At 31.5% G+C, this 12,424-nt stretch overlaps 2 protein-coding genes across 3 annotated transcripts in view; both read left to right on the forward strand.

The window, feature by feature from the left end:
* Positions 1 to 10,657, forward strand: part of LOC111083011 (nck-associated protein 5-like) — a 42,449-nt gene extending 31,792 nt beyond the window's left edge. For both annotated transcript variants that reach the window (XM_022395217.1, XM_022395220.1), the window contains exons 2-9: positions 504 to 637; positions 1,610 to 1,700; positions 3,249 to 3,338; positions 5,434 to 5,613; positions 7,182 to 7,301; positions 8,182 to 8,277; positions 8,717 to 8,866; positions 9,345 to 10,657. In XM_022395217.1, the coding sequence (XP_022250925.1) occupies positions 540 to 637; positions 1,610 to 1,700; positions 3,249 to 3,338; positions 5,434 to 5,613; positions 7,182 to 7,301; positions 8,182 to 8,277; positions 8,717 to 8,866; positions 9,345 to 10,091 (1,572 nt within the window). In that variant the 5' untranslated portion in view covers positions 504 to 539 and the 3' untranslated portion in view covers positions 10,092 to 10,657. The remainder of the gene's footprint in view (positions 1 to 503; positions 638 to 1,609; positions 1,701 to 3,248; positions 3,339 to 5,433; positions 5,614 to 7,181; positions 7,302 to 8,181; positions 8,278 to 8,716; positions 8,867 to 9,344) is intronic.
* The window catches only part of LOC106466617, an 18,453-nt gene continuing 16,066 nt past the window's right edge, over positions 10,038 to 12,424 (forward strand). The window contains exon 1 of the mRNA XM_022395211.1: positions 10,038 to 11,899. Within this exon, the coding sequence (XP_022250919.1) occupies positions 10,256 to 11,899 (1,644 nt within the window). The 5' untranslated portion in view covers positions 10,038 to 10,255. The remainder of the gene's footprint in view (positions 11,900 to 12,424) is intronic.

Here is a 12,424-nt window from a genome sequence, read left to right on the forward strand (position 1 = left end):
AAAAAAAAAAAAAAACAAGTTGGGACATGTATATTTTAATTATAATCATTTTGAATGTTTGTTATTATTTTCAAATCAAGTAATGAACACTTATTTAATATATGTGTAATTAAGTACTAACAGTATGATTTACACTATGCTGTTTTGTTAGTTCCTAAGTTCAAGTATGAACTATTAGTCTCTATTGAAACAGTAATAATAATATTTATCACCATATTGTTCTTCAAAGTCACAGAATAGTGTGCTTCTTTCTGCTTTTCTTATTCTAAAGCTATATGAATTAATTTTGATTATATTAAGTGCACACTTTTATATATTCAGCTTCCAAACATGAACTTTAACCACTTTCTCATAATTGACCTGTCAATTACTACAGATTTGAAGTAGTAAAAAAGCTATTACAATCATAAAATTAACCAAACTGGATGACTTTTGTAATGAGAAATATTTCATAATTTGTTTATTTTGTGTAAAGTTATATTTAACTAATGTATTTTTCATAGAATGAAGGTCTCAGAGTGGAATTGGAAATAGAAAAAATGCATAGATTAGAAGCAGAGGCGTGCCTCAGAGAGGTACGGTTAGAGAGTGAGCATTGCAAGGCTCGATTAGCAAGTCTTCAAGAAGATTTCCTAAAGTAAGTGATTACTCAAAAGTGTCATGTTATCTGGTGAGTGATGAAATCTTAAGGTTTACTGTACAATCGTTTTAGTGTTTGTTAAAATTAACTTTATTATTAGGGAGATGTTTGATAAAACTAGACTGTTCTACAAATAACACACAGAGGCATTTTTTTGGACTCCATCAGCTTGAAGTTCTGTAGTAGACAACATTTTTCTTTTCCCTGAAAGCTTCATGTACAGTAATTATAGTGACCTGACGAATAGCTTATCACAGAGTCCTAAAATTGCCCACCTTCAAACTCCATCATTGTTCAGCCCATAGACCTGTTTCTTCCAGTACAGACATTTCCCTGATATGATTTACCTAATTAGTGTTAATACCTTGTGTTATTCCATGAGGTAGTAATATGTATAAAAATGTCTTAAATAATCATGTTGAATATACATGCATGATGTTAATTGTGTTAAAATAATGTAAGTTTCTATTTAAGAAATTTTATACAGAATCACAGTTAAGGTAAATGCATTATATATTCTCAAACAGATAGAGTTTGAGATGAGACAAAGAATAGCTGACTGTTATTTTTAATTTAAAATCTGTGTTAAGCATAAATGTTTTTCTTGTACAGTTTTTCAGTGAGTATAAGATTTTAAAATTGTGATTTAAACCCACACCAACTTTGCCTGAGAGGAAACAAAAGAAAATTACTACAGTTCAATTAGTTTGTAATAGTGATTGTTCATTGGTTTGTTGCTGGGCTGTGTACGTGTCCAAGTGGTGCTTCTCATATATTTAGGATAAAAGTCATCCTCTGTTGGGTCAATGATAAGTTTACAGATTTATCATTCTAAAATCCAAGTTCAATTCCATGTAATGGAGTGAAGATAATGCAATATGTGGCTTTTCATTAAAACAGGCAAACAAGATAAAAGTCTCAATAACTAAAATGTTGTATAATTATCATTAATTTGTTTAATTCTGCCAGAATGGAAGAAATGGTTAAGAACATGTTGCAATTCAAGTCTCGTATAGACCAGTTGAAACATGAAAAATCATCTCTTGCCTTAGCATACGAGGTAAGTTTGATAAAACTTTAAGCAAATTTTCACTCATGTTTTGCTGCTAATTATAGCTTTTTATAATTGTTTAATGGAAGAAGTATTTTTGTTGATAAATAATAAATATTTTTATAAATATTGCACATCTTAGTTAAATATTTTAAGGCCTTTTCATTTAGTTTGTATAACTTATTGATCTGCAAGTTTTTTAGTTGATTTGTACTGGAAAAACAAAGACCTTTAGACATCTTACATCTAATTAGGTTGCTAATGGACTGCAGTTTTCAAGTGCCCAATGAACTTGCTTCCTAATGAGGGGGTGAGCCCTGATAACATAACTGGGTAGATCTTAAGTAGACTTTAATTTGTTAGTTCGTAGATGAAATTTTAAATATTATTTTTCATTTCTTGTATTGAATTTAGTCTATAACTTGCAAAATTATATTCACACATTTTGAACCAAGGAAAAGTAATTTGATTACTACATATAGATTATTTTTTATTCACTTCTTTTAATAATGATTTTTCTTTTCCAATATATTAAAAGCTTTGCTTTACATGTAGTGTTTATTAATAATAAATCTCTTTCTGAAAGACTAAAAAAAATTGTGTAATGTTTGTATCTGGACGATCAGTAAATAGTTTTATTTATATGACATTCAGACAGGTTTCACTTCAGTTCACGATACTAATAACAGGATTGCAGCTCATCACCATAAATGTGGATGATTAACAATTCATTATAACTATGCTAACTAAAAATTACACTCTAGATAATGAGAAAAATTAGTTTCGTCCTGATCATTGTCCCTAACATACTTCAACTACCAAGCAGTAGAGCCTGAATAACTCTTTTTTTTTGTCTGCTGACTTGTATTGGGCTTTAAACAAATAGAATAGCTTACATTTTTACATATACAGGGTGTCCAAAAAGTTTGGAACTGTGGGCATTTTCAGTGAATTTTACAGAATGTATTTCATATGTTGTCCATGTAATTCAAGACTAATTTGAAAATTGTATTTCCACCCTCTATGAGCACTATAAAGCATATTTGTGTCGTTATCAATGGTCCACACTGCCAGTCTCCTTAAATCTAGCTAGCAGCCTCCCAACAGCACTGTGAGTGATGTTTTTCTCTCTCTCTAGATGGCATGCATTAAATTCGACAACAATCTTCCACTGGGACCAACCATCTCTGACACACAAATTCCCTATGGTTCAAGACTTTTCAGATACACTGTATAATTGAAAATAGCTACTTATATTTTGATATTATAAAGTAAATTAGTGGTTTAATATTTAATAGAATTACTGGTGAGGACTGTGGGTTTAATACCATTGATTACAAGGTCCCTAAGATCATAAAAGTTTCTCAAAAAAATGTATACACCATTAGTATGGCAATTTATCAATCACACTAATTAGAAATATGTACCATATTGATAATTCTAGAGTTGTATATCTACTCGAATTAGAAATTATCTTATGCAGAAGATGTCAACAGAAACATTAAGATTTAGTGTTCAGTTTTTAATTATCTGAATGTTTCTTTTCTACTCCTTCAGAGTAAAATGAGGAAGTATCAAACATGTTTGGCTTCTTTAGAGAAAGAAAACCTCATGCTTTTGAATGAACTTCGTAGTTTAGAAGGATCAGTAAGTTTCCAGTTGAAGTGTCAACTGAATATATAATATTTTGTTTCTTCCTATAATTCATTTCCTTTAGTTTTTTATGTTAATAATCCTTTTGAAGTTTTATTACCATATTGTTCCTTTTAAATGTGTTTTGAACTCGTGATATTTCTGCAGAAGAAATGGTCATAACCTTACAGTTGTGGTGTCAAGATATGAATGTTTTTTAGAATTTCTGTGTAGTATCACTTTCAGTACCTTAACTGTATTAGTGCAAGCCCTATCAGTCACAGGGACAAAATGTTTTGCATTAATCAACAATCGTGCATAATCACTAAATTGTTAGAGTAACTTGTAACCTGCTTAAAGTACATTTTTCTTGGATAGCTTGGCTGAATATGTAAACTAACATCTGTAAGTTTGGCCTTTTTTTGTTTTTCTTATTTTAATTAAGATTTTAATGTCTCTCTTTTTCGGATATTCTAGACTTGTTTTCATGTATTTGAATATAGCAAGACACGTGATTTTTGGTATATGGAAGTACTTGTTCTAAAAATAATGTATATTATTCTAAAGCAACAGTGAACAAATAATGATTTTAATAATGTTAACACTAGACTTATTTGGAAAATGTTTAATTTAATGGCCAATTTTATAGAACTTGCTAAACTTTAAATACACATCTGTAATAGTTATATTGTAATTTACTTGTTTTTGTTCTTCTTGTTTGTTTTTCTATCAGCCTTATTCTTGCTGTTCTTTCACTGTACTACTTAACTGGTGTTCATGACCACATACTTAATAAAATAAAATAATGTGGTCTTGTACAGAAATAGCAGCATTTTGAATTTAACTAAAATGTAACTATTCGTCAATTAGAAAATAAATGATAAATACCCCCTTATCCAGGGAAAATGTGAACCAGATGAAATCAAAATTGCTTTCAATGTTAAGAAACACAAGAGTTAGAGATTAATTCAGACTTTCTCATGTGTTGGGTACTGATTCCTGCTTACAAAATTCATAATAATATAGAAAGATATATTTCTAATGCATTAAGTAGGATATTTCTATGAAATAACTTAAATTTTTCCAGACTGACTGTTCCAGCAGTTTTACATGCAAAGAAGATGCTCATTTTTATGTTTATTTACCAGTGTTCAAAATAGAAGGTGTGTTTGTATGCTTATGTTATTGTAAGGTGCAAAAATAATGGAAGATAGGTTGATTAAATGCTTTCTTAGGATACGCAACATTACTTAAATATTGCATCCTTTTATATGGAGCAATTTGGTGAGAAACTTTTTGAAGTAAACAAACATTAGGTATAATGTCTCTGTGGTCATCTGTGACAACAGCTATTGATAATTAGGATAATTTTTTAAATAAAAGTTTTTAAATTCTTCTAGAAGAAATTGTTACATCATAAATATTATAAAACTATATATTAAAATTAGAACTACAGCAACTTAGCTTAGCCACCAGTTTTCTATTAGAAGTATTTCAATTATATCAAATGCCACAAAATTGGCTAAACCTTTCACAACTTCACCTATTTTTGAGTGAAAACTAGATTATATTATGCATGAAAGAAGTAACCATATTGTGTAATAGTCTTGAAGAGAGAGATTCACAATCATACACTTGACTTTTGTCTAATGTGAAGAACCTGAGGCTTTGTCATAAAATCCAGCATTAATTTCTGAAAGCTATATTAGAAAATATAAAAACACTATTTTCTTTATTGAAATTTGCATGAACACTACTGTTAAATGTGAGTCGGTTATTTTTTTCTATATCATTCTGTTTCATGGAGAAATAGGTATATAGGTCAATAGAGGGGTAAGCCAACTGACAAATACATAGATAAAATTATCAAAAAACAAGTTTTTTTATGCTTTTCCAATACACAGGAAATTTACTGAATGAAAAAAAAACATTTTACAGCTGATAACTGAATTTCTCTCCGTCCTCTAAATTTTGGTTTTAACTCTTGCCATGTAAGTTCTTAAAATTATCAAATAGAATTACAACATACTCTGAATGTTATGATACTATGTTGTTTAGTATTGTACATTATATATACTTGTTGTCATTGAATTATATCCTTTTCTTACAGAACAAAGATCATGAGCAAAAGAGAGAACAGACATTGTGTAGGGTTTTGCTTGAAAGACTTGGACTTCTAGAACAAGAAAATACAGCTTTAATTATTGAAAATGAACAACAGCGTCTACAGTATGAACATTGTCTGGATGATGTTGCTAATCAGGTTGTTCAGGCATTATTAACACAAAAGGTTTGTTTTTATTTCTTCTCTGTAAATTAATAAATTAACATGATTTTATTTATTGTGCAGAAATTGAAGAGAAAATGTTCTGTTTTGGTTTTTAAATTGTATTACATGAGTAGGATGTTATATAGTTTTTACTTATTTAGTTGGAAGTTTCTTGGTTTTATATGCTCTTCATTCAACTGTCAAGTTTTGGTTTACATATTTATTTAATCCTTGCAATATGTTCACTTTCATTGGTCATAACTAAAGGAATTCAGATAGACCATGTATTCCCTACCAGGAAAGCCGATTAAAAAGACGAAATTCCTCAAACAAAGTTAACTTTGTCAGGAATGTAGGAATTTAATATTTCAATTCCTGGTTGTTGTTCTCAACTTTATATCTAGCTTACCATATAAATTTTACCAAGGTTATTTATGTTTTTTAAAACATATTCGCAATTTATTGTTTATTGTCACATTAAAACTTTGTTGCAGCATAAAGTTTCATGTTGTATTTTATATTGTACATATATGCTAAGAGTGAATCTGATATATGAAGAAAATAGTTTTTACCATTCATTCATAGTTGCTCATATTCTTTTTTTTTAGCATTACTTAGCCAAAAAAAAATCCAAAATCCAAACTAATTTAAAAATTAAATAATTTTATTGAATTATGCAAGAAACTAGCAGAGGTTTGCAAAACATTTACAGTCAAATTAGTATCTTTATTGCAACATTATGTTTTAAATAGAGGATTATGGACCTAAACCAAGATTGATTATATATTCAATTAACTAATTTAACAGGAACAAAATGAATGCCAAGTATTAATCTGATGTATCAGAACTTTCAATTTCAAAATAATACAAGAGAATTCTATTTCCCGACACTGAAATCTATAAGGCCATTTGTCCTAGGCCTAACATTAGTTAAACCTTTGTTGAATACTGCTTGTGTTAGATAAAGATATGAATTACCACTATAAGCTGTGTACGTTTTTTATTCTAATTTAGTTAGGGCTAAACTTTGCTATACTTAATATTATCAATAAATAAACTTATAGTGTTATTCTATGACCTAACATTAGAACTTTTTATTGTGTAATTTAAATATTATGCTGATGGAAGGGTAGAGGCCCCTGGGATTTTTTACAAAACACCATCCCATCATGTTTTTGAGTAGTCAGGCAAAGCTAGTTATCACATAAACCATAGTCAACTGCAATCTAAACAACAACAAACACATCTGATTGGCCAAAATATAATTTTTATAATTACTTTTCAATCAATCCTTATTTTTAAAAACTCGTATCAGACAAACCTTTTTAATCAACAGAGATATTGAATTAAGAAATCAACAAACATTTTTTCCAGTTTAGCTGTCTAGGCATTCCATTTAATACTTTTAGTACATAGACTAACAACAATATCAGGTTATACTTTGTTGCTAAGCAACATATAATGTAAAAGCCATTGTTGAAAACACATATCAGACAGAGATTGATTTTAAAAAGAGTAATAGATATACACAAAAAGTCTATCAGAAAATAAGACAGTTTCTGATGTTTTATTGAATTTTGTAATTGTAGAGTTTGCGAGAAGAATGTGGAAAATTACAAAGAAGAGTCCAGGATCTAGAACAACAAAACAATGCCTTGTCTGTTCTATTTAAACAGCAGGTACTTCATTCTGGAGAATTTCATTCTCAGGTGAGTTTCTGTCTGTAAGTGTTAGAAAAATACACTATAAATGAAACATCTGTATGCTGTGTTAATGATCACTGTCATTTCTTAACTTCAAAATCTAGTAAATTTATCTTGTTAATTAAGCAAAAAGTATTGAAGAAAATTCAAATGCTAAATGTAAAGTTTAAGGAAATCATAAATTTACAGCATGATGAGTCAGCTTACAGATTAACAATGTTAAAATCTGGGGTTCATTTCCTCAAAGAGGACAGAGCACAGATAGTCAGTCGTGTAGCTTAATGTGCACTAAAACTACAGACTACATGTATATTTAAGATCTGTAAACATATTTTATACATAAGAGGTGTATGTGTTATGGCACACAATTTCAATTAACATGTTTAATTTTCTTAAATTATAGGTGTTGACATTAATTTCTAAATGCCAAAATATTAATTTTTCATTTGTACAACAAAGTATTGATAATTTTTGAAAATGTTATAATGCAAAATAAATATTATCAAGACTAAAAAATACTGTTCTATATTTAATACTTTATTGATAACCTCTTATAACATATTAATATATATCTCTAGCTTTTTATTGTGTTGTTTGGTGACCTGTCTTGTGGATATAATTATTTAAACATTACCTCAGTTGTGTTTAAAAAAAAAACGTCTGCCCTGACTTATCATCCTAGGAGCTGCCATTTTGTTGAAATTGTGAAAGATGCTACCAAATGTCCATAACCAGGTAGTAGTTACAAAAACCAAAATAATATTTGTCTTCTGAAAGGAACTGATTAAATATAAGTTGAATAAAAGTTGTTGAAAAGGGTGTTTTATTGTGTAATTTTAATGCAAGGTATATGTAGTTTTGTCTGATAAGAGAACTTTTTTCACAGCTGTATCACAGAGATTCTTTACAGAAAATTTGGCCATCAACTGATAACTCACCTGATCAGGACACTGTCGACTTGATCTTAGCTGACAGACTACAGGTTAGCCTAGTCGTTACCATTGTTGATAGTGATTAAGCCAAGGAATAAATGTATATATATGCTGTTCTTCATTATTGTGTTAGAAAGAAACAAAATGATGATGAATAAATTTGTCTCCTTTCTATGGAACTGTTAGTCATACAGATCAATAAGGTTAACCTATCAGTCCTACCCCACCTGTTCTGTTTTCTTGTATAGCTTTGGCTGTGGCATTGCGAGTCAGTGATTTGCATTTTGGATCAGTGTGTCACATACCGCACTTAGAGAACCACTGTGTTGTGATAATCCAGTCTTGTAATAGTAAAATACTATTGAAATAAGTTATTGTATTAAAATATCAAAGCTTTGATAATCCTGCTTGTAGAATTGTGTATTTGGTGGTATTAAATGTCAAAGTGTGGTGAAGGCTCAGGTTTTAGGTAACTTTTTACCTTTACAGAACTTGGAGTTTGGACAGTATAATCAGAACCAAAGCCAGAGAACAGGGAGAAACTTCCAAAGTCATGCTAATCATTCTGAAGATAGCACAGATTCCTTAGCAAGTCTCTGTAGTGACTATTCATTTAATAGCGGGTGCAGTGGAAGAAATGTATGAACATTCATTTAGCTTATGAAATTATAAGATGTATCACAATATAAAATATTTTACTAATTGTTATTCTTCCTATAAGGTTATTTGTAGCACTTTAAGAGCTTATGTGCAATATAAATTAAGAAGAGGGTACTTATTTAGATTTATTTTATTTAACTTATGTGCTACAGTTTTCTCATATGTTGGATGCTTAAGATATAGGAAAGTACAGTTCAGCTAATAAATCACTGATTGTTTTAGACAGTGGAGCTTATGGTATGTAAATCAATCTCCATTTAAAATGCTCATTATGAAACATACATTCGTTTTTTATACTAAATTGTGTAAAATCCTTTTTTATTTATTTATTATCATTATTAGGAATGTTTAATGCCAATGAGGTCACACCACCATGTAGGGTTAAAATACACGTTTCTCTGCATGCAAATAATTGTACCAAATTACTCACTTTCTTTGACTGTCTTTGCTTTTACAGGTTCTTTCATATCCAGGACTCCCAAAAATGAGCTCACCTCCTCAGTGGTCTCGAGATTCTCTAACTACATTAGGATACAGTGTCAAACCTCAGGTCTCAAGCACAGGTGTTCTAGCAAGATCACTACTAACAAGTACTCCACAAGGATGTCATAGAACAAGTATGACGAAATGCTGGTCTGACCTCGTTCCACGACCATCTGATCAAGACTGTTACAGCAGAGATGAAGTTTGTAATTATGCTCTTCAGGCAGAGCAGTTGGAATTGAGAGAAAGCCACAAACTTCATAAGTCCTATGGTAATAGAAACATGCTAGTTGATAAAGTATGTGGAAGATTAAAGAGTGATGTAGCAAGATCAAGTTCTTTATTGGATAGTGAAATCCACCAAGCTGAGTATAATCTAAGCAGTCAGAGCCAATCTGTTGATCTTGGGAGTCTTGACACCATTGAGACTCCCAGTGAACATATATTAACCTTAGAAAGCCTTCCATACCTTTCTTCATCCCAGAGGTTATTAATATCAAAGGAGTGCAATTTTCCGAACTTTCACAAACATATCAAGCTGTACAAACAACTGCTGCAGGAAATGCAGATGTTTATCACAAATCATCAACAAATAGGCATTCTTCTTGTCTTCCACAACAGCTTCAGCATAATTACTTTGCATTACCATCTAGCAACCAAGTTTCATCACATAGTGATGCATGTAAATCAGAACCTAGCATTCAAAGACCCACCACTCTAAATGTTGTCCCTCATGTTCAGTGTGAAACCTCTCATAGCTTTAGTTTCCCTGCATTAGAACAAAAATTTCATGACACCTGTGTAAATGTTTATGAAGAAGTAGATCCACCTTCTTTTTCAACTGATTCTAAAAGTGTATCAAGGATTTCTACAGATGCAAATTCCATGGCTTCACCTAGCAGAAAAAGCCTTGAAAACTGGTACACATCTGAATCTAGTCCAAAGATGAATTCTTTAGGTGAAGAATGCACCAACACTGTAATTCGGAGAAGTCAGGTAGGACATGGAACATCGGAGGACATTGAGTACTGTACCATGCCTAAAGAGTCACAAAACATCAGTTTTTCAGAAGTGAAAACGGAAGTTCAGCCTGAACCCATTCCTGTTTCTTCACCCCATAAGTCCATGAAAGAATGCTCAGAGGCTGCCAGAACAATGATTCAGCATCCAGAGACAAATTATTCAAAAGAAATGCAGCAATCAAACATAACGATCCATTCATCTGAAAGGCAAGATTCTATATCTTCCAGAACTTGTACTGCAAATACAAGTCTTGTACCAGTGGAACGTAGTGGAAAAGATGAAGGGTATTCCACAATGTCTAGTGATGTACAGACAGAAGTAAACATGGCCAGTAATTCTGTTGAAAATAACCAAGACCATACAATAGACACAGATCCAGCTCCTCCAAAATACATAATTAATGCCGTGGATGTGGATTCTGCAATGGTATCATCATCTGACAGTGGTTTGGGGTTACTCCAAGGCCCACAGAGTCAGAAGCAATTGTCAGAGAACCATGAAGATGGATGTGTGGGTTTTGAACGAGAATTAGACAGCTCACTGATTAGGAGTGAAAGATTTGTCTCCTCTGCAGGTAAAAAGCAAGTAACTAGAGTTTCTCCTACCTCACCTAAAAATTATGACAAAGACAGGATACATTTTGACAGTGGCCTAGGAGACTCACCCCCTGTTCTTCGGTTGTCATCGTTCTCTGAGTCAGAAAAGAAGAGTTCACTACAATCTAATCAATCAAGCTTAGATTCCAGCTATGATAAAATTATTAATCTGCTTACTCCTCAGGGATTCAAGGCTGGACGAAGTGATATGAGGCGAGTAACATATCCAGCCATTAAGTTACCCACATCTTGCCAAATTGAAACTGCAGAAAAATCTACTTCAATTGATCTTCTGTGTTTAGGGCTAGATTTTCATAGTGACAGTAGTCTCTCTCTATCTTCTGTTGGAAGTGGTGGTCGACTGAAAGTATTAAAGGGACAGAAAGACAACCACCAAGTATGGAGAGGATGTCATAAATTTTCTTGTTCAGAATCTTCTATTGGTATGAAAAACAAGAATAGGAACCTAATGGACCCGACTAGTATTTCTAGTGTAGAAGCTGATTATATCCAAAAGACATTTGGTGAAGATAGTACATATCAAAACATTCATTGTGGGTCTGCTCTGATGTGCCCATACCCTAGTACATATAAAAACCATATTTATCACAGTCGTTGCCAAAGCTGTTTAGAGTGGCCAGTAGATCCGTTAGCAATAAACTCTTCAAACATAAGAAAATTTATATCAGATTCCTGTCTCTACATCAAAGAACATGCAGGGTATCTTTTTCAAGATCTTATGAAATTAGATCACCCATTAGAGCATCACTCATCAGCTCAGAACCTTACTTACCCTCCTCCAGTTTCTTCCTCGGGTATCATACCAGGTTTACGACGAACCCATTGTAGAGTTCTGGTGGACCAAAGACAAAGTAACACAAAATTTAAACATCCGATTTCTCCAAAAACAGTAAGTGGAAATTCTGTTTTCATTGGTAGGGTAACGTGGTGCATGTTTGATCAGCTTTATAAAATGTAAAACTTTTCTGTGGATCTTTCATATTGTTGTATTGTGGTGTATAGGATTTTACTGAACAAGTATCTGCCATTTCTGACATCATACAAAACATATAGCATGCTGTTGTGTTGTCGTTTATATAGTTTATAAAACTTGTTTTAACCCTTTTGAGACGGGTCACAGGTGAAAGGCCATGTCATCTCGTTTGTTGACTCGCATTCAAAATTTTATTGAACTACTATTTCATAAATTTATTTCAGTAAGTTTCGTATCAAACTGTAGATTATAATTCAAATTTTAGAACTATAAATTACTCAATTTCTTAATTTAAAAGTAAATATTAAAAACAAACAAAGATAAACATCAATTTTTGTGTGTCACGTGGTATGTTGAATGCAGCACTGGTTCAAATTAGATGTTTTGTGAAGTCAATATACTAAGTGTACAGTTTTGTAAGAAATAGAAACTAAAATTGTC

The sequence above is a fragment of the Limulus polyphemus genome, unplaced genomic scaffold (genome assembly GCF_000517525.1).
Source record: "Limulus polyphemus unplaced genomic scaffold, Limulus_polyphemus-2.1.2 Scaffold75, whole genome shotgun sequence".
Lineage (NCBI taxonomy): Eukaryota > Metazoa > Arthropoda > Merostomata > Xiphosura > Limulidae > Limulus > Limulus polyphemus.